Source organism: Eptatretus burgeri, chromosome 17, assembly GCF_056783735.1.
Source record: "Eptatretus burgeri isolate ZD-2024b chromosome 17, Ebu_testis_v1, whole genome shotgun sequence".
NCBI classification, from domain to species: Eukaryota; Metazoa; Chordata; class Myxini; order Myxiniformes; family Myxinidae; genus Eptatretus; species Eptatretus burgeri.
Window position 1 is genome coordinate 21,073,732 of NC_140977.1, and position 23,909 is coordinate 21,097,640.

Below are 23,909 nucleotides of genomic sequence, written 5' to 3' on the forward strand. Positions count from 1 at the left end.
GCCATCAAAAGGGCCGTGACGACGGAGCTCCGGAGGATTCCAGAAGAAGCCTTCCGGGGGTGCATCGACTCGTGGAAGAAGAGGATGGACAAGTGTGTGAAACTGGAGGGAAACTATTTTGAAGGGGACAAGCTATGATTTCAATATATTTTTTGGAATAAAATTTTGGTGGTCAGTCCCGTTAGTTTTTCGACGGACCTCGTATATATATATATATATATATATATATATATATATATATATATATATATATATATATATATATATATGTGTGTGTGTATATATCTATATATATATATATATATATATATATATATATATATATATATATATATATATATATATATATATATATATATATATATATCTATATAAATACATATATATATATCTATATCTATATAAATACATATATATATATCTATATAAATACATATATATATATCTATATAAATACATATATATATATATATATATATATATATATATATATATATATATATATATATATATATTGTGACGTCCACGGGATTTGAACAGTCCCGCCAACGTAGAATGAGCCGAAACGATGGAGGCGGTTTATTTATTTATAACCCAAACATGGCGGTTCTAATCGCTCTACCGCAAACGGGACGAGGAAGGTGGCACGAGTCACTTTTCACTGAGTTGATGATGTTTAATTGTTTTTACTCTTAACCAGAAATAACAAGACTCGGCAAGAAAAGGGATCCAGGGCGATTCGACGGGATGGTGTGGGATCGGGCGTGGGGAAAAACACAGACAATTCCAATGAATATACAGATCTCAAACCCTCTAAGGCGCCAAGCACACACACACACACACACACACACACACACACACACACACACACACACACACACACACACACACACACACACACAACGTAGCTATTTCTGGTGGTCAGGCTGGACCGGGGTGTGGACGCAACTGTCCCTGGATCGGCGTCGGACGAGCTGGCCTTGCTCTTGTCAGGGGGGCAGGAGAAACTGTGGTGCTGTCGACCTCCTGGTCTTGGCCCAAGTCCGCTCACAGCCGCCAGGGAACCAGTTCTGGCGCCAAGTTGCGAGCAGGAGAGGGAGGCAGGTCCGCCCGTCGTTCGACCCCGTACTCCGAGTCAGCAGAACCCCAGAGCCAACCAAGGTGAGGCACGAGGCTCAGCAAGGCTCCAAGACACGATGAAGAACACGATCGAATCAGCACAACAACAAGGACGCTCTCCGCGCAACAGCCTCCACACCAAAAAAACACGATCGTTTTGTCCCGATCTTCTTCCTCTTCCTTTTCGACCCCGAACAGAACCTTTTTATCCTCCTGTCCTCGTAACTTCCAATCGAGCCGTTTATTGGCCCACCGCCGTCGCCTTCTGCCAATCGTGATCACTGGGCGGAGCCATCCGCAGCCCTGTCCTGTGACGTCACGGCCAGCCTCCAGAGAATACCAAAAGGGGTTTACGCAGACACACTTACCCTATCCCGTGTCCCTATCTAATTACGTGACAATTATCATTTCCCCCTTGAAGAAATGAACATTTACTAGACAACTTATCACCACTGAATTGCTACTTATTACATCGAGATCCTGGTAAACTCGAACAGCATGGCATACCTAATTAAACATCCTAATTACCCTTTGAATGCATACCCCCCCCCTCAAACGTAACAATATATATATATATATATATATATATATATATATATATATATATATATATATATATATATATATATATATTCCTTCTTTTCTTTTGTGTCTTCAATTATGAATGTCTCAAGATAATATCTGGCTCAGTTTGGAACCTGTTGAAATGCCAATGACGTGCAGTGCTCGTGAAGAAAGTTTTGAATACTTATCCTTGGTTGATTGGTGTGCACACAGGTCACAGCGGGGAGAGGCAGCATCGCAAGAGCCATTACAAAGAGAGAACATGGTGCAGTAAGTCTGAAGACTTATGCTTGCAATTTATATCACTCAAACCATTCTGTTACGAATCTGGAAACCATTCGCATTCACACATACAGTTGACCCGAAGTGCAGTTATTTTGTTAAGTGTATGTGGATAGTTGGAATCCCTCCCCTATATCTAATGGGTTAATTTTATATGTGCGCTGCGAGTTTCTTTCGAGTTAGTTTTCTACATCAATTCACTTCACACCAAGGCGCCATAACGCACGTGTTCAAGCCACGGACATAGGCGGGGGTGAGATCACCTCAGGGCTGACTCCGCCCTAGCCAGATGGAATGTCCCCCTCTTCCAATCGGGGATGAGATCACCTCAGGGCCGACTCCGCCCTAGCCAGATGGAATGTCCCCTTCTTCCAATCGGGGGTGAGATCACCTCAGGGCCGACTCCGCCCCAGCCAGATGGAATGTTCCCCTCGTCCAATCGGGGGTGAGATCACCTCAGGGCTGACTCCGCCCCAGCCAGATGGAATGTCCCCCTCGTCCAATCGGGGGTGAGATCACCTCAGGGCCGACCCCGCCCCAGCTAGATGGAATGCTCGCCTCGTCCATTGAGGGGAGGACACCGATTGTCCGACGCCCCCCAACTAATCCAGAGGCGAGTTACCTCAGGGCGGATCTCTCCACCTGCCCGGGGGAAGGATAAGAGGGGTGGCGAGCTGTCTCAGCAGGGTCTGGTCTTTTTCGGAGTTCCTTGGTGGTTGGTGGTCGTGTTGGTGCTCGTGGTGGTGGTGGTGGTCGTGGCGGAGGTGTTTTGTGGTGCTCGTGTCGTCGATCGTTGTTCGTGGCAGCCAGGATCATGGGCTCGTTGGATTCTGGGTCATGGGTTCGAGTCCCACCGTGGTGGGTTGTGTTGGAGCGCTCGAGCTGGGGATCCCCGTTCCCGTCCACGGACTCCGAGTTCCACAAGTGCGAGTCGGTGAAACCGCACGAGGCGGCCAGGTACCCGGCCAGACTCTGACCCTCAGCTCGCCTTCCATCCCGAGCTGAAGGGCCGAATAAAGACCCACAAGGTCCATTTCTTTTTGGGTTGTGTGTCTGTCTGTGGCCAGTCTGATAAGTAGAAATCGTTTAAGTGATTGCCATTGTACATTTGCCTACATCTATATTTGTGATTAAGTCTGCTCTGTGTTTCCCTCCCTCTTACATTGTAAATAAATAACTGTTAAATGTTCCAGTTCGTTGTCTGTGCTTTCTTTCATTGACCCAGTATGGTTCGGGCTTGAGAAGTAGGGAGGCCGACTGGGCCGTAAATTATTATTTGGACCGGCGCGGCTTTGGTAATTCCCGCTCAGTTATGCCGGATCCGAGTCGGTAACAGCGACTCGGTTCGGACAAAGCCGGCCGAGGGTGTGGTTTCCCCGGTAGCTAGACCGCGCGGCTACTTAGGTAAATTGGAATCAGACAAAAAGATCCTAACTGCGCGGTCAAAATATTGGCATCCATGGTCCATTACGCGACCCGTCGACTTCGGAGTTATCCGGAGTGACGACCTTAAATTCCGGTGTTCAGTGGGAGACGGCCCAACTGCTCTGTCTAGCGGTTGTCCTCGCCACCGAACCCGGCACCACAACAATAGGGGGGAGGGGGATGCGGGAGTGTTGGAACGGAAGTCAGTTGTAAGACATTATTTTTCATAATCAACAAAAAATATCGATGATTTGGATAGTGGGTTTAAGAGTAGACTTTCCAAATTGGCAGATGACACAAAGCTTGGAGGCAAGATGGATAGCAGAGGAGGAGGTGATTAGATTCAGGACAGTCTCGATACTTTCATAGATTGGGTAAAACATTGACAGATGTCGTTTAACATAAACAGGTGGAAGGTGTTGGTTGGGGATGGGGGAAGAATCATAAAAATAGAGATTACAGAATGTAAGGGGTAATTTTGAAGCGTGTCACACAGGAGAAGGATCTGGGCGTGGTAATAGATATGGGAGGTAAGCAGGCAACACAGTGCCAGGCAGCTATAGGTAAAGCAAATTGGGTTTTTGGTTGCATTCGGAGGGGGATCGTTTATAAATCAAAAGAGGTGGTAACATCGTACAGGAATTTAATGAGGGCCACATCTAGAATATTGTGTGTAGTTTTGGTCACCACAATTCAGCTGCCATCGAGAGGGTTCAGCGCAGGGCTACGAGACTGATTCTGGGCCGAGCTCGACTTAGCTATGAGGAGCAATTGAAGGAAATAGGGCTTTTTACATTAAAGGAGATGATTACGAGGTGATCTGGTATCCGTTCATGTTTCACCCATCAAGGCAAGCTGGAGCAAATTCCTCCAAGTGAACCGTAATTGTGTTACAATTGGGTCAAGAAATATCAATATTCGAAAGTTTGTGGAACATCAGGATCAGTTTTGCCAGATGAGCTGAGATGCACCAAAGACCTGTAACAACACATCTGGATGAAAATATCCTATACAAAATTTTTAACTCAGTACCAGACCATTAAGGTCCCTCACACATCAACGTCGCTGTGGATAATCATGGCGTTATCGGGGGGCGGGGGGGGGGGGAGGGAGCGTGGTTAGTGGAGTGTAGAAATGAGTGAGAACGTTATTGGGTATTTTTGAATTATCAAAAGCATTGGAATGTGTCTTTGGCCTGGCGGGACCTGAAGGCCTACCAAAGGCCTGTGCCCTCTTGCTTTTGAAATTTGATGCGTGTCTTGCCTTTATCCGACCAAAGGCCTTCATCTGCCTCTGCTTTGTTGATCCGCCTCCCTTGACTTCAATTTTAATATGGAAATAAACCCACAAAAGGTGATATCATTGGTGGCCTTTCCCTTCCCCCTTTTACATATTTCATTCTCTTCCTCTCTCTCCTCCCTCATGATTTTCTCCCCTCCCCACTTTCCTCTCACCTTCTTTCCTTTGCTCTCATCCCCCCCAACCACACTACTCTCTCACCACACCCACTCTCTCTCGCTTTGTCTCTCCACACCCACTCTCTCTCATCACACGCACTCTCTCTCGATTTGTCTCCCCACACCCACTCTCTCTTTCACTTTGTCTCACCACACCCACTCTCTCTCGCTTTGTCTCACCACACCCACTCTCTCTCGCTTCGTCTCGCCACACCCACTCTCTCGCTTCGTCTTGCCACACCCACTCTCTCTCGCCACACCTACTCTCTCTCGCTTTGTCTCGCCACACCCACTCTCTCGCTTTGTCTCGCCACACCCACTCTCTCTCTCGCTTCGTCTTGCCACACCCACTCTCTCTCGCTTTGTCTCACCACACCCACTCTCTCTCGCTTCGTCTCACCACATCCACTCTCTCTCTCGCTTCGTCTCGCCACACCCACTCTCTGTCTCGCCACACCCACTCTCTGTCTCGCTTTGTCTCGCCACACCCACTATCTCTCGCTTTGTCTCGCCACACCCACTCTCCCGCTTCGTCTCACCACACCCTTTCTCTCTCGCTTCGTCTCACCACACCCTTTCTCTCTCGCTTCGTCTCACCACACCATTTCTCTCTCGCTTCGTCTCACCACACCCTTTCTCTCTCGCTTCGTCTCAACACACCCTTTCTCGTTTCGTCTCGCCAAACCCTTTCTCTCTCGGTTCGTCTCACCACTCCCACTCTCTCGCTTTGTCTCTCCACATCCACGCTCTCTCTCTCTCTCGCCACACCCACTCTCTCTTGCTTTGTTTCACCACACCCTCTCTCTCTCTCTCCACCCCACCCTCTCTTTTGTTTCCTCTCTATCTCTCTCTCTTCCTCTCACCACACCCATCCTCTCTCGCTTCGTCGCACCCCCCCCACTCTCTCTTTCTCGCGCATCGTCCCACCACCCCCACTCTCTTGCGCTTCGTCACACCACACCCACTCTCTCGCGCTTCGTCTCACACACCCACTCTCTCTCGCTTCGTCTCACCACCCCCACTCCCTCTCTCCCTCTCTCTCTCTCTCTCGCGCTTCGTCTCACCACACCCACTCTCTCTTGCTTCGTCTCATCACACCCACTCTCTGTTGCTTCGCCTCACCCCACCCACTCTCTCTCTTTCACTTCGTCTCACCACCCCCACTCTCTTGCGCTTCGTCTCACCACCCCCACTCTCTTGTGCTTCGTCTCACCACACCCACTCTCTCGCGCTTCGTCTCACACACCCACTCTCTCTCGCTTCGTCTCACCATCCCCACTCTCTCTCTCTCGCTTCGTCTCACCACCCCCACTCTCTTGCGCTTCGTCTCACCACACCCACTCTCTCGCGCTTCGTCTCACACACCCACTCTCTCTCGCTTCGTCTCACCATCCCCTCTCTCTCTCTCTCTCTCTCTCTCTCTCTCTCTCTCTCTCTCTCTCTCTCTCTCTCTCTCTCGCTTCGTCTCACCACCCCCACTCTCTTGTGCTTCGTCTCACCACATCCACTTTCTCGCGCTTCATCTCACCACTCTCTCTCTCTCTCTCGCTTCGTCTCACCACAACCTCTGTCTCCCTCTCTCTCTATCTCTCGCGCTCTTTTCGTCTCACCACACCCTCTCTCTCCATCTTTCTTTCTTTCTCTCTCTCTCCCCCCCCCTCCCTCTCTCGCTTCGTCTCACCACACCCACTTTGTCGCGCTTCGTCTCACCATACTCTCTCTCTCTCTCTCTCTCTCTCTCTCTCTCTCTCTCTCTCTCTCTCTCTCTCTCTCTCTCTCTCTCTCTCTCTCTCTCTCTCTCTCTCTCTCTCTCTCTCCCCACCCTCTCTTTTGTTTCCTCTCTATCTTTCTCTTCCTCTCACCACACCCACTCTCTCTCGCTTTGTCTCACCACACCCACTCTCGCAGTGTGACCACTCCTCATCGATCTATAATTCCAGCAATCTCTGTGTGTGTGTGTGTCTGTCTGTATGCGACCGCCGTTTCTCGACGACCGCCGGTCCAATCAGATTGAAACTTGTGCAGGAATATTGCTGGGGACCCACGGATGTGCCTTTTTGAGGTTTGATATTAATCGGACGAGCGGTTCCCAAGTTACGGCCATTTATCTGTCGACCAATGACAAGACACGGTGCTATGACATCACGAATGACGTCACAATTAATGTTTATTTATTTATTGCACGATTGACGTCACAATTCTTCTTCTTCTTCGTTTGGTATGACGTCACAATCGACACTGGGGACCTGAGTGTGTGCCTTTTCAAGTTTTGATATTAATCGGACAAGCGGTGCCCAAGTTATGGCCATTTATTTACCAAACCAATGACAGGACACGGTGCTATGACGTCACGAATGACGTCACAATTAATGTTTATTTATTTATTTGTTAACCTCCGCCATCTTCGAAGATGGATGGAGGTTACTGTTGTCACCCCTTTCTGTTTGTTTGTTACTTACGAAATCTAAAGATTTCGTAAGTATATTGATGACTTCCGTTTGTTTGTTTGTTTGTTTGTATGTTTGTTTGTTTGTAGGCACGATAACTCGAGAACGGAAGAAGCTACCAATATCAAATTACACCACGTGATTCAGGAGGGTGATGGCAAGTGCTGATTAGATTTTGGTCGAAATCGGTCAAAGGTCAAGGTCACAGTGAGGTCACATATCCGATTTTTGATGATTTGGTAGAGATAACTCGAGAACGGAAGAAGCTACCAATGTCAAATTACACCATGTGATTCAGGAGGGTGATGGCTAGTGCTGATTATATTTTGGTCAAAATCGGTCAAAGGTCAAGGTCACAGTGAGGTCAAACATCCAAAAAATGATAACTCGAGAACGGAAGAAGCTACCAATGTCAAATTACACCACGTGATTCAGGAGGGTGGTGGCTAGCACTGATTAGATTTTGGTCAAAATCGGTCAAAGGTCAAGGTCACGGTGAGGTCAAACATCCAAAACATTCGATTTTTGATGGTTTGGTACAGAATCATCGTAGAAACTTCTAGTTTGCGTCACTACCTTCTCTCGAGACAGCTTTTATTAGACAAGGTCAGAGGTCAAGTTGACGATTTCGTAAGTACCAGTCTATGACTGCTTGTTTGTTTGTTTGTGAACAGTATTACGGAAAAACTCCTCGACGGATTTCGACGAAACTTGGTGGGGGGGGGGGGTTAGGTATGGTCCAAGGATCCTGCCATTAAATATTGTACTTGGTCCCCCACCTCCCAAAAGAAAATTGTTAGAGAATTTTTTTTTTTTTTTGCATTTCTACACGTTTTAAGTGATTTCCAACCCCCCCCCCCCAATTTTTTTTACCCCCCCCCCAAAAAATAGAGAATTTTTTTTGCATTTCTACATGTTTGAAGTGATTTCCAACCCCCCCCCAAAAAAAATTGTTACCCCCCCAAAAATAGAGGGAATTTTTTTTTGCATTTCTACATATTTTAAGTGATTTCCAACCCCCCCCCAAAAAAAAATTGTTCGAGGAAAAAAATGTTTTTTTTGCATTTCTACATATTTTAAGTGATTTCCAACCCCCCCCCCAAAAAAAAATTGTTCGAGGAAAAAAATGTTTTTTGCATTGTTACATGTTTTAAGTGATTTCCAACCCCCCCCCCCAAAATTGTTACCTCCCCCCTCAAAAAAAGAAAAAACTTTTTTTTTCATTTCTACATGTTTAAGTGATTTCCAACCCCCCCAAAAAAAATTGTTAGAGAAAAAAAAATTTTGCAACTTTTTTTTCAACAAAATTTCGATTTAAACCTCCACCATCTTCGAAGATGGATGGAGGTTACTGTTTTCACCCCTTTCTGTTTGTTTGTTTGTGAACAGTATTACGGAAAAACTCCTCAACGGATTTCGACGAAACTTGGTGGGGGGTGAGGTATGGTCCAAGGATCATGCCATTAAATTTTGGACTTGCCCCCCCCCAAAAAAAAATTGTTAGAGGAAAAAAATTTTTTTTTTGCATTTCAACATGTTTTAAGTGATTTCCAACCCCCACCAAAAAAAATTGTTCGAGGAAAAAAAATTTTTTGCAACTTTTTTTCAACAAAATTTCGATTTCTTTTTTTTGCATTTCTACATGTTTCAAGTGATTTCCAAAAAAAAAACATGCCAAAATTATAATTGCGGCTGATTTTGGAACTTCAGGTGGATATTCCCTAGGTAAAATCAATTTCTGTCTCAAGGAATCAAGTTATGACGAATGAATTGAGTATGTAAAAGTTAAAAGTAAAAGGGAAAGTTGCAAACTATAACCCTGTGAGCACTGTTGTTGTTAAATTGAATGCATAGGATATCAGGTTCACTTGAGTGACCGAGCAGTGTTGGCGGCGGAGGTTTTGCACTCTACCGATTGCTCCCCCTCTAGTTTTTTTTGTGAATACATTTACAGAGAGAGGGGCGAGAGAGGGGGGTGAGAGAGGGGGGCAAGAGAGGGGAGGGAGAGAGGGGGTGAGAGAGAGGGAGGCATCACAATTCAAGAGAGGGGGAGAGAGGAGCGGGTGAGAGTGGGGGCGAGAGAGAGGGGTGAGAGAAGAGGGCGAGACTAGGGGAGGGGGGCGAGAGAGAGGGGGCGTCACAATTCTTCTTCGTTTGATATGACGTCACAATTGAAGCTAGGGACCTGAGTATGTTTCCCAGGTGTTTCCCAAGTTATGGCCATTTATGATACGGTTGGTCCGATCTAATTGAAAAAATGCCCCAATCCAGTCGTTGAAGAGAGCGAAGGAACGAAGCTGCACATACTGGCACGCCTCACCCACGAGAGAGGGTACTGGCACGAGAGAGGGGGAGAGAGGAGGGGGGGTGAAAAAATGCCCCAATTCAGTCGTCGTTTACGCACCTACGGGCCCGCACTAGTTTTCATAAATGCCAAGGTGAACCAATGAAAAAGAGCCAAGAATTCACAAGATTTCGGAAAAGCGATGATAATAGAAAAGCCAAGAAAACCTATAGAAAACCAAGACGCCAAGGTGAACAACGAATAGCCAAGATCTTGTGAAAAAAGCCTAGGAGTGTTCACACTGCTGTCTCGTGCTTCGTCCTCTCTCTCTCTCTCTCTCTCTCTCTCTCTCTCTCTCTCTCTCTCTCTCTCTCTCTCTCTCTCTTTCTCTTTCTCTTTCTCTTTCTCTTTCTCTCTCTCTCCACCACGCCACCCTCTCTCTTGTTTCTCTTTCGCCACACCTTCTCTCTCTCTTATTTACTCTCACCACAACCCTTCTCCCTCATTTCCTCACCACAGAATCTCTCTTGCCTTCCTCTTTTTCTCACCACACCCACTGTGTCTTTCTCTCTCTCTCTCTCTCTCTCTCTCTCTCTCTCTCTCTCTCTCTCTCTCTCTCTCTCTCTCTCTCTCTCTCTCGCTTCCTCATGCCACCCCCTTGTTTCTCTCCTGTTTGTTTGCATTACCACCTCTTCTCTCTCAGATTCTCTCACCACTCTTCTCCCCCCACCCTCCTCTCTCCTCCCCCCTCTTACCATGCAACCACCATCCCCACCTTGCTTCCTTTTCAATCAGCCTCTCGGCATAAGAAGCTTTGATCTTGCTCGTTGAGCAGAACTCAGAACTTCTGCAGTGCAGTGTACTCGAGGCAGTTAAATTGCAATCTTTTTTACTTGGGGGAATAAAAGAAATTAAGCAAAAAAATATATATATATTTTTTTATTCTTAGATATGCATATCAAAGTAACTTTTGACAACTGAGCAATTGCAGCAACACCCACCCTTTTGATGTGTGCATTTGAGAGGGTGATGAAAGAGTTGTGCTTTCATAATTTTGACTGAGTTCAACTAGTTGCTTGAAATAATGTAAATGGGATGAAACCTAAACTTCTTTGACTTGATTGATGCTCTGTCTCTGCATCTTCAGTACCCCACCCTTTTCAGATGAAGAATCTTCGAGTCTGTATGCTGACGCAGACCCAGCAAGTCCTTATACCCACCATCGTCCGGATGCTGTTCATTCCCCAAAGACTTTGGGAGCTTGGGCTAAACTGGAGTCGAGTGAGGAAAGCACAGGTGAGTCACTCCTGTGAAGGTTGCCCATATTTTGTTAATGCTGGATGGGTTACCCAAAACTTTGCTTATGCAAAATATCAAGTCAGTCGATGAAAAATAATTTTGAATATTAATTGTTTCCTCTATTTTTGCTTTTTCTCACGGCCAAATTTGGCCTTTGTATGAACCCGACTTTACTTTCCACGGTCGACATCATCACCACACATGCCCTGTTCTGATGATGTGGGAAGAGTGTTTCCTGAAATGGTGAAACACTAAGGGATCGTGACTCGTGGTGCGATTGAACAGAGCAAAGAGCCACCAAAACCTTTCAGGATAAGTAAAAGTTCTTCGGAAAGTATCCCTGGATTCCTGTCAATGAAGGCCTCGGGTGGTGGCACTTTGTATGTGCCCTGCAGTTGTCGTTTATATGCAGGACGTGGCTGTGGGTTCGCATCAGCTGTCACAGGTGGTGCCACTTATTCAATGCCACCTATACGTTCGAGCAGGAATTCGTAATTTGTTGGTTGCTGGTTATAACTCACCTCCTTTTTGGGAAGGACACTCTGGGATCTTTAATGTCCATCCAATGCTAGCAGACTGGACACTCAGTTTAATGTCCATCTAAGGGATGGCACACACATTGTGCATCACCCCACAAGTGAAACACCAGGAAGACATTTTATTGCTGGTTTTTAAAATTTTTTTTTGATATTTATAGCATATGTGTATTTTTTTTTTGAATAAGGCTCACTTGGCTGTGCTTGGATGGGATTGAGGGTAGAGTAGTAGTAGCAACTGAAATGTGAAAATCCAATCCAGGTTCATCCTGATGACTTCATCTTTGCTTTTGCTTGTTTGGGTTCCTTCTGATTACTCCAATGCAGGACTGTACATATTTGGTCTTCCCATTTGATTTGAATTCAATTTATTTTATTCCCATTCTAAATTCAATTGAATAATGAATAATACTTTTTAAAAACGTCATGGGTCAGGGCCAGGTGTCTGAACAAAGGTGTCAATTTCCATCCTATTGCCTTGATATTTCAACAGGATTTGCATATTGGCTCACTGGATTGGTTCAACAAAAATCAGAACGATCGATTTAGCCGTTTTGACATGTCGGTTTCCATGTCAACAGTTTCACCCCATTATCATGAAATGGAACTTTTTGTGATTTTATTATTGCCGTACTTCAATAATTTTTCAACATGTCAAATTGAAACTTACGCAGCTTATTTATCTGCATATGTGAGGAAAGTTTGGTAAAACTTAGTCACAGGTCAAGGTCAATGCCATCCGAAACATGTAGAACACCTATTCGGCTGCAAGTAGAAAATGTATCGACCAAATTTGTTCTGTAGAACATTCAATCATGTAAAACACTTGATAGGTCGAATTTTCAAAATTACCAAATTGCTGTTACCATGGCAACTATTGTTTATTTCGATTTTGCAAGTGTCTTGCGATGCACGACATCTTTCTTGTGTGTTTATTTACAAGGGTCAATCAAATCGTCAATGAACTAACTTTGAGAAGCTTATTCAATTTTACAATCGCTGTTTGCTGTGTAACAATGCTGAAAATCCTATGTTTATGGTGGGATGAGTAATATCCTGGGGAACTAGACACCATATCCATCCAGTAAATCAATCTGGAATCAAACAATGTTCAGACTGGGTTACATTATTTACCGTCTTCATCAGGAGCCACAACAGTGTTTCTCAGCCTGATTTACCAGATGACCCACCCATCATGATATTTGGTTGCTGCAACCCCCTGTTATCCCGACGAGGGTTAAAAGAAGATTTTGAAAAAATCTGAGTTTATTCAAGTGGGGTTTTGTTTTTTTTAAATCCAGGTGGGGAAAACTGAGCTTGACCCATTAGTTCCAACCCTGACTACAGGTGTAACAAAATGGCTGGAATCTGGGCCATGTTTCTTTATGTTTTTGCACACATGTCAATTTGGGGTCTTGTCTTACTCAGCAAACATCGTAGCTTGCTCTCGACATTGAGAAGCCTGTTTCTGGCTTTAGTTTTGATCACTATAAGCTTGAGAATGCAAGTTTATATAAGTAAGTCGTTGGGATAACGTGGACTTGTGCAACTACTTAGTGCAGACAGCTTGTGACCCTCCCCGGGAAACCCACTCACAGCACCCTTGGGGATCACGACCCACCATTTGAGAAACACTGAGCCACAGCATCCACTCATCGAGTATCTTGGAGAAGTCCTGGAAACTGGTGCAGACTCCAAGAATGATGATGACATTTGGAATGTTGGAAACCGTTTTTATTATTATTTATTTTAAGCAATGCCTGGGAGGCCACCCATTGGGAGGGAATTGATCCACAGACACATTTTAAGCTTGTGAGCTGTCCTCAATATTCAGTGGACACCCTCCCCCCAACCCAAGAGTTGAGCTGGCAAGCCGTTCCATGAGGAAACTGAATTAAACAGGTAGATTGAGAACTTGATGCATGAGCCTGGTGTTGGTGCAGTGGTTCGGGCAGCAGCTTGGGATCCAAAAGGTACTGAGTTCAAGCCCCGTTTGGCCACTGAATTAATACACCAGGGGGTTGACTCAGCCTGTCATCCTTCCGAGGTCGGCGAAATGAGTACCAGTATACTGGGCCGGTGTATACCCCGGTTAAAATAGGTGTACCATATCCCTGTGTCGTAAGAGGCGACCAGGGTTGCGTCAGGAAGGGCATCCGGCGTAAAACATGTGCCAAATCACTATGCGGATCATACGGATGATCCGCTGTGGCGACCCCGAACGGGAGCAGCCGAAAGAAGAAGAAGAAGATTGAGAACTTGATGCTTTGCCTCTTCATTTTGGAATTAAAATGGTCAGATTAATTAAAGACTGGCTATTTCACTATTTAATTTGTGCAAGAGGTTCAGCATTTATCACCTCCACAGTTGTCTGGATTCCCCTTCCCATATGTCTTCGCTCCTCATCCCTTCTTCCCATCTCTCTTATCACCCTCTTCTCCTCTCTCTGTCTCTCTCTCCCTCCCCCTACCACCTTCTCGCTCTCCTACCCTCCCACACCCCTCTCTCATACCCACCCCATCCTTCCTTTCTCTCACCAGATTCTCTGATCCAAGAGCTGACGGCAAGTGTAGAAAGGAAGTTGAGCACTTCTGCAAGTGTAGTAACATCCACACCTTCTCGACCTCCTCGTATACCAAAGCCACAACCAGCCAAGCGGCCTCAGGTAACAAATTTTAATCCATTAAAAACTCGGATTGCTGCATCATCAAGCGTTAACTACCGCTTGTTTAGGGAAATGTTATTACATTACTTTATATTGTGATGTCCACAGGACTTGAACAGTCCCGCCAACGTAGAATGAGCTGAAACGATGGAGGCGGTTTATTTATTTATAACCCAAACATGGCGGTTCTAATCGCTCTACCGCAAATGGGACGAGGAAGGTGGCATGAGTCACTTTTCACTGAGTTGATGATGTTTATTTGTTTTTACTATTAACCAGAAATAACAAGACTCGGCAAGAAAAGGGATCCGGGGCGATTCGACGGGATGGTGTGGGATCGGGCGTGGGGAAAAACACAGACAATTCCAATGAATATACAGATCTCAAACCCTCTAAGGCGCCAAGCACACACACACACACACACACACACACACACACACACACACACACACACACACACACACACACACACACACACACACACACACAAAACGTAGCTATTTCTGGTGGTCAGGCTGGACCGTGGTGTGGACGCAACTGTCCCTGGATCGGCGTCGGACGAGCTGGCCTTGCTCTCGTCAGGGGGGCAGGAGAAACCGTGGTGCTGTCGACCTCCTGGTCTTGGCCCAAGTCCGCTCACAGCCGCCAGGGAACCAGTTCTGGTGCCAAGTTGCGAGCAGGAAAGGGAGGTAGGTCCGCCCGCCGTTCGACCCCGTACTCCGAGTCAGCAGAACCCCAGAGCCAACCAAGGTGAGGCACGAGGCTCAGCAAGGCTCCAAGACACGATCAAGAACACGATCGAATCAGCACAACAACAAGGACGCTCTCCGCGCAACAGCCTCCACACAAAAAAAACACGATCGTTTTGTCCCGATCTTCTTCCTCTTCTCTTTTTCGACCCCGAACAGAACCTTTTTATCCTCCCGTCCTCGTCACTTCCAATCGAGCCGTTTATTGGCCCACCGCCGTCGCCTTCCGCCAATCGTGATCACGGGGCGGAGCCATCCGCTGCACTGTCCTGTGACATCACGGCCAGCCTCCAGGGACGACTAAAAGGGGTTTACGCAGACACACTTACCCTATCGCGTGTCCCTATCTAATTACATGACAATTATCATTTCCCCCTTGAAGAAATGAACATTTACTAGACAACTTATCACCACTGAATTGCTACTTATTACATCGAGATCCTGGTAAACTCGAACAGCATGGCATACCTAATTAAACATCCTAATTACCCTTTGAATGCATACCCCCCCTCAAACGTAACACTGCCCCCTCCTCTGGTACCGCAGCTCCTGCAAGGTATATCACAGGCGCTATCGTACCAGCCTGAACACTTACTGACTCACACCTAATTAACCTAACGAAATAAAGTAGGAGGGGCAATGGGCAGCGAGTCGCAGCTAACTTACCTATCCTGCTTAATGTACTACCCCCTTATGGCCTTATCTTCTCCTAAACAATCATTCGTTTTTTTTATTTTATTTTATTTTATCACATGATAGCACTGAGCGAAGTTGCACTCCATCTTCTGGATCATCGCTCTTGCCCAGCACTCTTCCAGTGATCTGGGGAGGGGAAACAAAAGGTTCCACAAAAACACAACACTTATACTTTACATTCCTACTCTAAGCCTTAACGACACTATTCACAGGATATTTACACTTGACCGCCTCCCCCAGTGGATGCTAATAGACCGAGCGTTACCTGGGGAGCCAATTTTCAAATTTGCTTGCCCCAAAATTATGCGGACATCATGCCCTTGCTGCACATGTCAAGTTGTGCGGGATCAAGTGGGACTCGTACATCTTCACAACACTCACACCATGGTCATCATCACATTTCTAGGTCATGGTCCTCATTTTAATCATGCAGGCTGAATCCCGTCGTGGCCGTGGGGTGGGTTACCACAAGATGATGGGGGCATCTCAGGTGCAACCATGCCCACAGGTGAGCTTTAGTCCAACCCAGACGTTTCTCCGCCCCGCTCCCTTTGATTCCCACCCCCCTGGTTGCCATCAGCTCCAATCCCGTACAACACTCTGGAAGGGGTCTCACTGGCTCCTCTGGCCTTCCTGGGTCGCCAAGGTCCGACCCGCCTTGGTCGCCCAACCAGACCCTCTCCCAGTTGCCTCCAGACACTGTCACCATTAGCCACCAGGTGGTGAATCTCCTTGAAGGGGGTCGCAATTCACGCTCACCGTGAGCTTCAGCAATCCCTGTGGACAAGCACATCATCCCCACCCACAAAACCCACATGACTCCCCCACCCCATCGGCCTTACATGTGACACCTGCATTTCTAACACTTCACCGACCATGACCTTCCCTGTTACCACACCATGCCCAATAAAAAAACAATGTGTGCACCATACATTTCACTTCTTCACTTAAAACAACTCACACAGCACTTCTCACCCGATCCACGCACCAGCCATTGGACAGCCACTTGTGTCCGCTTTGTTACCAATTTCCCACTGTCCCGATTGTCACTCTAAAACCTAGCAGAACTTACAAACCCATGCCAATTTTCCCACAATTCATTTTTTTCCACCAAAGGAGGGCACTTCGCACAATCTCAGCAGCCGAGCATGGCCGTATATGCTCAGCCCAATCTAGTCTCCCCGTCCCCCGACAGTGATCTCCGGACCCGACCTATGAAAGGGCATCTCGGATAGACCTGGCGGTTCAGCAGGAGGATTCACCCTCTCCGAGTCTAAAAGTCTATTGGAGGGTCCCTCCATCGCCGGGTACCGGCAATATCGTTGCATGTGTCCTCTTCGCCCGCACCGGAAACAACTCCCCATAAAAGGCCCCCGTGGGTATCGGTGTAATGTCTCTTCCGGTTCCGGACCCCCTCGGCCATAATCGAATTGCTCTATTGGCTGGGCTGGACCCCGCCGCTTTGGCACACCAACTACCGAATTACCCCTTATCAAACTTAACAGTTTCTGGCAAATTTCCTGAAACATTTGGGTAATGCCAATTTCTCCCAGCCCCCCTCCCTGATCCTGGATCTCCGCCTGTCGGATCGTCACCGATGACCTCTCTGGAACCCGACCTGGCCGACTCCACGAGGCCAGCCTGGCCGCGCACTCGGTTGCTCGGTGAACGGTGGGTGGATCCTGTAACTCCACTAGCGCTCGGACCTCAGGGTCAGGAAGAGCAGCTAAAAATTTCTCGAGTGCCAGTCTGTCCCACGCATCCACTGTAAGGTCCCGATACGCGATCCTGACTGATTGGTAAATGTCCTGTGCCAGCTCCTGCACTGTCTCACCCGGCTTTAATCTGCGGTGCTGGAGCTGGGCCCGCACCAGATCACAGTTTGCTGCAAACCCAAACCGACGGCTCAACGCCTCGCAAATGTGGGAGCTGGTCAACATCCCCTCCGCGATCACGTTTAACACATCTGCGGCTGGTCCCCGCAACGTTGCCACCAAATTCCCTGTACGTTCCCGCTCATTCCACCCGTTTAGTCGGGAAATACTCAAATTGCGTCAGAAAAGCTTCAAGGCTCCCTGACCCGTCGAAATTTACCAGGGGGATCACTTTTACGGTGGCCCGCTTCTCAGTTTCTCCCTTGTCCGAATCCAGCCCAGGGATCAAACACCCTTGTGGCTGCGTATCCAATTTCGGAGCCAACTGTGGCCAAAGATGTTTTGTGATGAGGGTCTCATGGGTCAATTTTGCCTCCTGTTCCAAACGTTGAATGGATCGATTCACCTCTTCCCGCAGGATCTTCTGGGCCCGCACAACCTCCTCCAAGGCTCCGTCGCGAGTTTGTAGCTGCTCCTCAACCAACCCGGACACTCTACTTACAAAAGACGGCTCTACCAGGCCTTTATCCAAGACTTCATCTTGGCTCATAATTTTATCTTGTTCGTCCAAACGAGCCTCCAATCCTTTTACCTCCTCCGCCAAATTCATCCCTTGCTTCCTCAGCTCTCCCCACTCTTCTACTTGCAGCTGCATACGAGCATCCACACAGGCACGATGACGTTCCAGGCTTTCATCCACTTTATCAACCCGAATGTTCGTTGCATCAATTTTATCTACCAATTTTTTTCGTATATATTCCCCCTCCAATGTAATTTCTACCTTTGTTTCCTCCAATCTATCCTCGAATTTACTTTGTATTTCTACCAATTTAACATCCACACACTCCTGCATCTCAGTTTTCATTTTCTCCATCTTTTCCCCCAATTCATCCCTCATTAAATCAATCCGTGCACCCAACTGTTCCCCCATTACCCCCAATCGATCCGCCATCTCTGCCCCCTGTGCCGTCATTTTTGCCCTCTGTGTCACGAATTGATTTTCCATTTGTGCCGTCATTTCTGCCCTCTGTGTCACGAATTGATTTTCCATTTGTGCCGTCATTTCTGCCATTTGTGCCCCCTGTGCCGTCATTTTTGCCCCCTGTGCTGTAATTGCACTCATTAAACGTTCCAACATTGTCCAGATCGTCATCGTGCCGGTTTCCGGCGCTGCCGGCTCCGTTACGGGCGATGAAGCACGGTCCACGCTCGGAATGGGGGAGGTTCCAACCCTACCCCCGTCTCTCCCTTCTTCCCCCGACTCGCTGCCAGACACGTGGCCTTCCTCCTCAAACATCTGCACATCTGCCATGGTGCAGAAGTCCCGTTTGCTGCCAATTAATTTAAATTTGAAAAATCCAGCCAAAATTTTCCCGCGCTCGCGCACTTTTCTGTAGTAATTTTATATTCCAATTCGTGGCGAGATTTTAATCTTGGTATATTCTCCCAATACCAAATATAATTTAGAGGGGTTCGAACATCCAACACCCTGACACCAATGTGGCGTCCACGGGACTTGAACAGTCCCGCCAACGTAGAATGAGCCGAAACGATGGAGGCGGTTTATTTATTTATAACCCAAACATGGCGGTTCTAATCACTCTACCGCAAAAGGGACGAGGAAGGTGGCACGAGTCACTTTTCACTGAGTTGATGATGTTTATTTGTTTTTACTATTAACCAGAAATAACAAGACTCGGCAAGAAAAGGGATCCGGGGCGATTCGACGGGATGGTGTGGGATCGGGCGTGGGGAAAAACACAGACAATTCCAATGAATATACAGATCTCAAACCCTCTAAGGCGCCAAGCGCGCGCACACACACACACACACACACACACACACACACACACACACACACACACACACACACACACACACACACACACACACACACACACACACACACACACACACACACACACACACAACGTAGCTATTTCTGGTGGTCAGGCTGGACCGTGGTGTGGACGCAACTGTCCCTGGATCGGCGTCGGACGAGCTGGCCTTGCTCTCATCAGGGGGGCAGGAGAAACCGTGGTGCTGTCGACCTCCTGGTCTTGGCCCAAGTCCGTTCACAGCCGCCAGGGAACCAGTTCTGGCGCCAAGTTGCGAGCAGGAGAGGGAGGCAGGTCCGCCCGCCGTTCGACCCCGTACTCCGAGTCAGCAGAACCCCAGAGCCAACCAAGGTGAGGCACGAGGCTCAGCAAGGCTCCAAGACACGATCAAGAACACGATCAAATCAGCACAACAACAAGGACGCTCTCCGCGCAACAGCCTCCACACAAAAAAAAACACGATCGTTTTGTCCCGATCTTCTTCCTCTTCTCTTTTTCGACCCCGAACAGAAACTTTTTATCCTCCCGTCCTCGTCACTTCCAATCGAGCCGTTTTATTGGCCCACCGCCGTCGCCTTCCGCCAATCGTGATCACGGGGCGGAGCCATCCGCTGCACTGTCCTGTGACGTCACGGCCAGCCTCCAGGGACGACTAAAAGGGGTTTACGCAGACACACTTACCCTATCTAATTACGTGACAATTATCATTTCCCCCTTGAAGAAATGAACATTTACTAGACAACTTATCACCACTGAATTGCTACTTATTACATCGAGATCCTGGTAAACTGGAACAGCAGGGCATACCTAATTAAACATCCTAATTACCCTTTGAATGCATACCCCCCCCTCAAACGTAACAATATTCATTAATTTAAAGTTCCATTTACTGTTTTGCTTCAAAAAATGAGGTTTCTCAAAGATTGACAACATTCAAAGAGTATGAAGGGGTGGTGGGGGGAGAAGAACAGGGGCATGAGGTAGAGAAGGGGTTGGGGGTTGAACTTTACAACTTTCTTCCCTTTCTACTCGCTTACAACTTGATATGCTGATTGAAAATGTCTTTTTTAAACCTGCAAAAACAAAACGAAAAGAAAAATACCAAGATCAATAAAATGTTGAAAACACACACGAATATATTGTGTTCAGCATGCACGACGTCACCGTGATGCCAGGCCTCTTGCTTGATCGAAATCGCCATGCGCATTACACCGCCATGGCATGTCTCGCTCCATAGCCGGCCACACTTTAAAAGTGCTGCTGTTTGTATTGTGAAAATGTTGATAATTAATTGTTGACGTCCCATTAGAGCAATATTAAGGAGCTGCACTCCATTCTGGATGGTAACATCAACCCACATGTGGCACGTACGGATTTGAAGGTTTGAGCTTGAATCGTGATCATTAATCACGTTCGACCTGTTTCCTCATAGGTCGTGGATTACGAGTTGCAAACTCTACTGGAGGAGCTGGATGAGGTGGACCCCACTCGTGGCACTGCTTAAGATATGAACCTTGATGTCCAAACTTGGGCGAAGTGAAATGTTGAAGTTCGGTTCATCTTTGTGTCCATTGGAGATGAATGCAGCAGCGATTGTCTTTGTGCTGTGCAAAGAAGTGCCTTCTCTTTAATTTACTCTTCTAACTTGGTGGTGATCTACGGTGGGTTTCAATTACCCTTTGTAGCATGATTTGATTTATCTCACTTAAAATTTTGAGCCATAAAATGAGCTCTGTGTGCCGGTGGGGCAAAAGGTGCATATCCTGCTCGGTGGGCCACCAGTGAGGATTTGGCCATACCACCAGTGTAAGACTATGCCATGACACCATTTCAGCAATTAAGGTAATATTACCAGGCCCATCGTCAGGGCTGGTGACTGTGGCAACTCAAACCCATCACAATGATCGTGCACAACTGAGCAACCAAATGGATTGTCACTCATAGTTTGGTTTTCTGACAAATTAAATTCAATTATCAGATTTACAGGAAATTACCTTTTTTGTCTTGTTATTGCTTCAATTTGGCAGTTTGTTTGCTTTGTTTTCCTGCTCACTGATGTTTGCTCAACTCCATTGTTGAAATGCACCATTTGTTTGAAAAAGCCAACTTTCTGCAATAGATTCACCTGATTATATATATATATATATATATATATATATATATATATATATATATATAAATATATATATAATAAATATATATTATATATATTTAATATATATATAATAAATATATATAATAAATATATATATAATAAATAAATATATAATAAATAAATATATAATAAATAAATATATATAATAAATATATATATATATATATATATATATATATATATAACATATATATATATATATATATATATATATATATATATATAAATATATATATAATATATATATATATAAAACAAATATATATATATATATATATATATATATATATATATATATATATATATATATATATACAGTGGGACCCGCTTAATAGAATCACTTTGGGCCGGACAAATTTGATTCTAATAAGCGGGTGATTCTAATATCCGAGTTCACCAGAGTTGTGGAGTATCAAGCAGGTCAAATGTCGAGTACACATACGGAGACAAATACTCAGCATTTAGTTTGATTTATATGACACACTTGCTCAAAACAATGTAACTTACTACTGAAAATAAAACAATTACACGTACAGTACATATGTACTTTTCAAAGCAAAACAACATAGGTTTGTCGATGAGCCTACTCTGTAATGAAAAAAATTGTCGATTGTTGCCTGCTTTAACGAGTCTGTGGCAATGGCGGTGACCTCCTTGTCAAGTTTGCGCAGGAAGGCCATGTCACTGAACCCATGTGATAGCAAACCAAGCCTGATCGTCTTAGCTGCAGACATCATTTCCTTGATGGTCGGGACAGAGATCTCCTCTTCCTCCTCTACCTCCACTTTAGTGTCGGCGTCATAGTCTGCGTCAGTAGCAATTCCCATTTCGCGTTGGACTGCCGAAACGATGGCTTCGTCTGTGACATCATCGTCTGTGGTTTGGAGAGTGGCGTCCATGTTGACGAAGTCCTGCCATTGGTCGGGATCCATTTGAAGAGGGTTGGCTAACTCATCGTCGTCATTGCTCTCGACCCTTTCGCCTTCGCTTGCAGCTCCGATGAAAATTCCTCCTTTGCGCCAGCAGTTCACTATGCCGGTAGTCTTCACATCATTCCATGCTGCGTCCGTAAACAGCATAGCGTCGAGGATCGTTATCTTTTTCGCCAAGTCACTCGCTGTCATTGCTCCATCCTCGTTGTCAATCTCAGTGAGCACTTTTTGCAGCATGGCACGGCGTTAATGAGCTTTGAATGAACGGATAATTCCCTGATCTAACGGTTGAAGAACAGAGGTTGTGTTCGGCGGGAGAAATGCCACAGTAATGTTCGACAGTTGAAGTGATTGGGGATGTGCCGGACAGTTGTCGATGAGAAGCAACGCTTTCTGGTCATGACGCCGAAGCTCGCGATTCCACTCATCGAGCCATTCAGTGAAGAGGAAACCTGTCATCCATGCAGAGGAATTGGCTCTGTAGCGAACTGGAATTGTTTTGAGGCCTTTGAAACACCGTGGATTCTTGCTTTTACCAATACCGAAAGGAGGACGCTTAGCACCAGTCATCGAGCAGCAAAAAAGCACCGTGATTCTTTCCTTTGGCTTTTTCCCACCGCAGTGCTGATCTCCCTTGAAGAGGAACGTTCCATCTGGTAAGGTCCGAAAATACAACCCGGTTTCGTCAGCATTCCAGATCTCATCAGCCATGAAGCCTTCTACGAGATCCGGAAACACGTGGTCCAGCCATTGTTGTTTCCCTCCTACGTCAGCTGCCGCTGCCTCTCCGTGAAGTTTCTTGTGGACGATTCCATGTCTTCTTGAACCGGTCAATCCAGCCGTTTATCGCACTGAACTTCTTGTTGTTGAACTTTTCCGCGAACTGAGCCGCTTTCTCCCGCATCAGAGGTCCAGAAAGCGGTGCTTCCTTTTCTCTAGAAGTTTGAATCCACTTGACCATTGCTGATTCGACATCGGGTGCGTTGCCGCTTCGCTTGCGTTTCTGAGAAGACGAATCCACTTGACCTTTCAGAATGGCCTCTCGATCTTTCAGAATCTTGCATAGGATCGGCTGGTTAATTTCCAACTTGTCTGCAGCTTCTCGTTGGCTCATTCTGGGCAAAGCGTCATAGTCCCTCAGCATTTGTGCTTTATCAATGTTTGAACGATCCGTCCGCTTTCGTTTTCTGTCCATCGTGGAAATGACAACACGCCTAGTGCTTAGACTGCAGCTGTCAGCCGTCTGCCTATCTGTACAATGACTACCGAAATCACTGTCGTGGCATAGCGTTATTTTTAGCGTGACATCAGCCGCCTGGTGGCAAAAGTTGGAACTGTGCGGCCAGTAGGCGCTGAACTGTCGAAGTGGATGGCCAGCAGCTGATTCGATTAAGCGGGTTTTTGATTCTAATAAACGGGAAAAATTGTGTACATTTAGATACAATGGAATCGGTCTCAACGATTTTGATTGTATAATACGGGTGATTCTATTAACCGTGATTCTATTAAGCGGGTCCCACTGTATATATATAAATATATATATATATATATATATATATATATAAATATATATATATATATATATAT

General features: G+C 46.2%; 1 protein-coding gene across 2 annotated transcripts in view; it reads left to right on the top strand.

Annotated features, from left to right (window-relative positions):
- LOC147009506 (uncharacterized) overlaps positions 1 to 21,225 on the top strand; it is a 78,870-nt gene extending 57,645 nt beyond the window's left edge. For both annotated transcript variants that reach the window (XM_085861411.1, XM_085861410.1), the window contains 4 exons: positions 1,897 to 1,953; positions 10,726 to 10,874; positions 13,954 to 14,078; positions 20,668 to 21,225. In XM_085861411.1, coding sequence (XP_085717537.1) covers positions 1,897 to 1,953; positions 10,726 to 10,874; positions 13,954 to 14,078; positions 20,668 to 20,739 — 403 coding nt within the window. In that variant the 3' untranslated portion in view covers positions 20,740 to 21,225. The remainder of the gene's footprint in view (positions 1 to 1,896; positions 1,954 to 10,725; positions 10,875 to 13,953; positions 14,079 to 20,667) is intronic.
- The last annotated feature ends 2,684 nt before the right edge of the window (positions 21,226 to 23,909 follow it).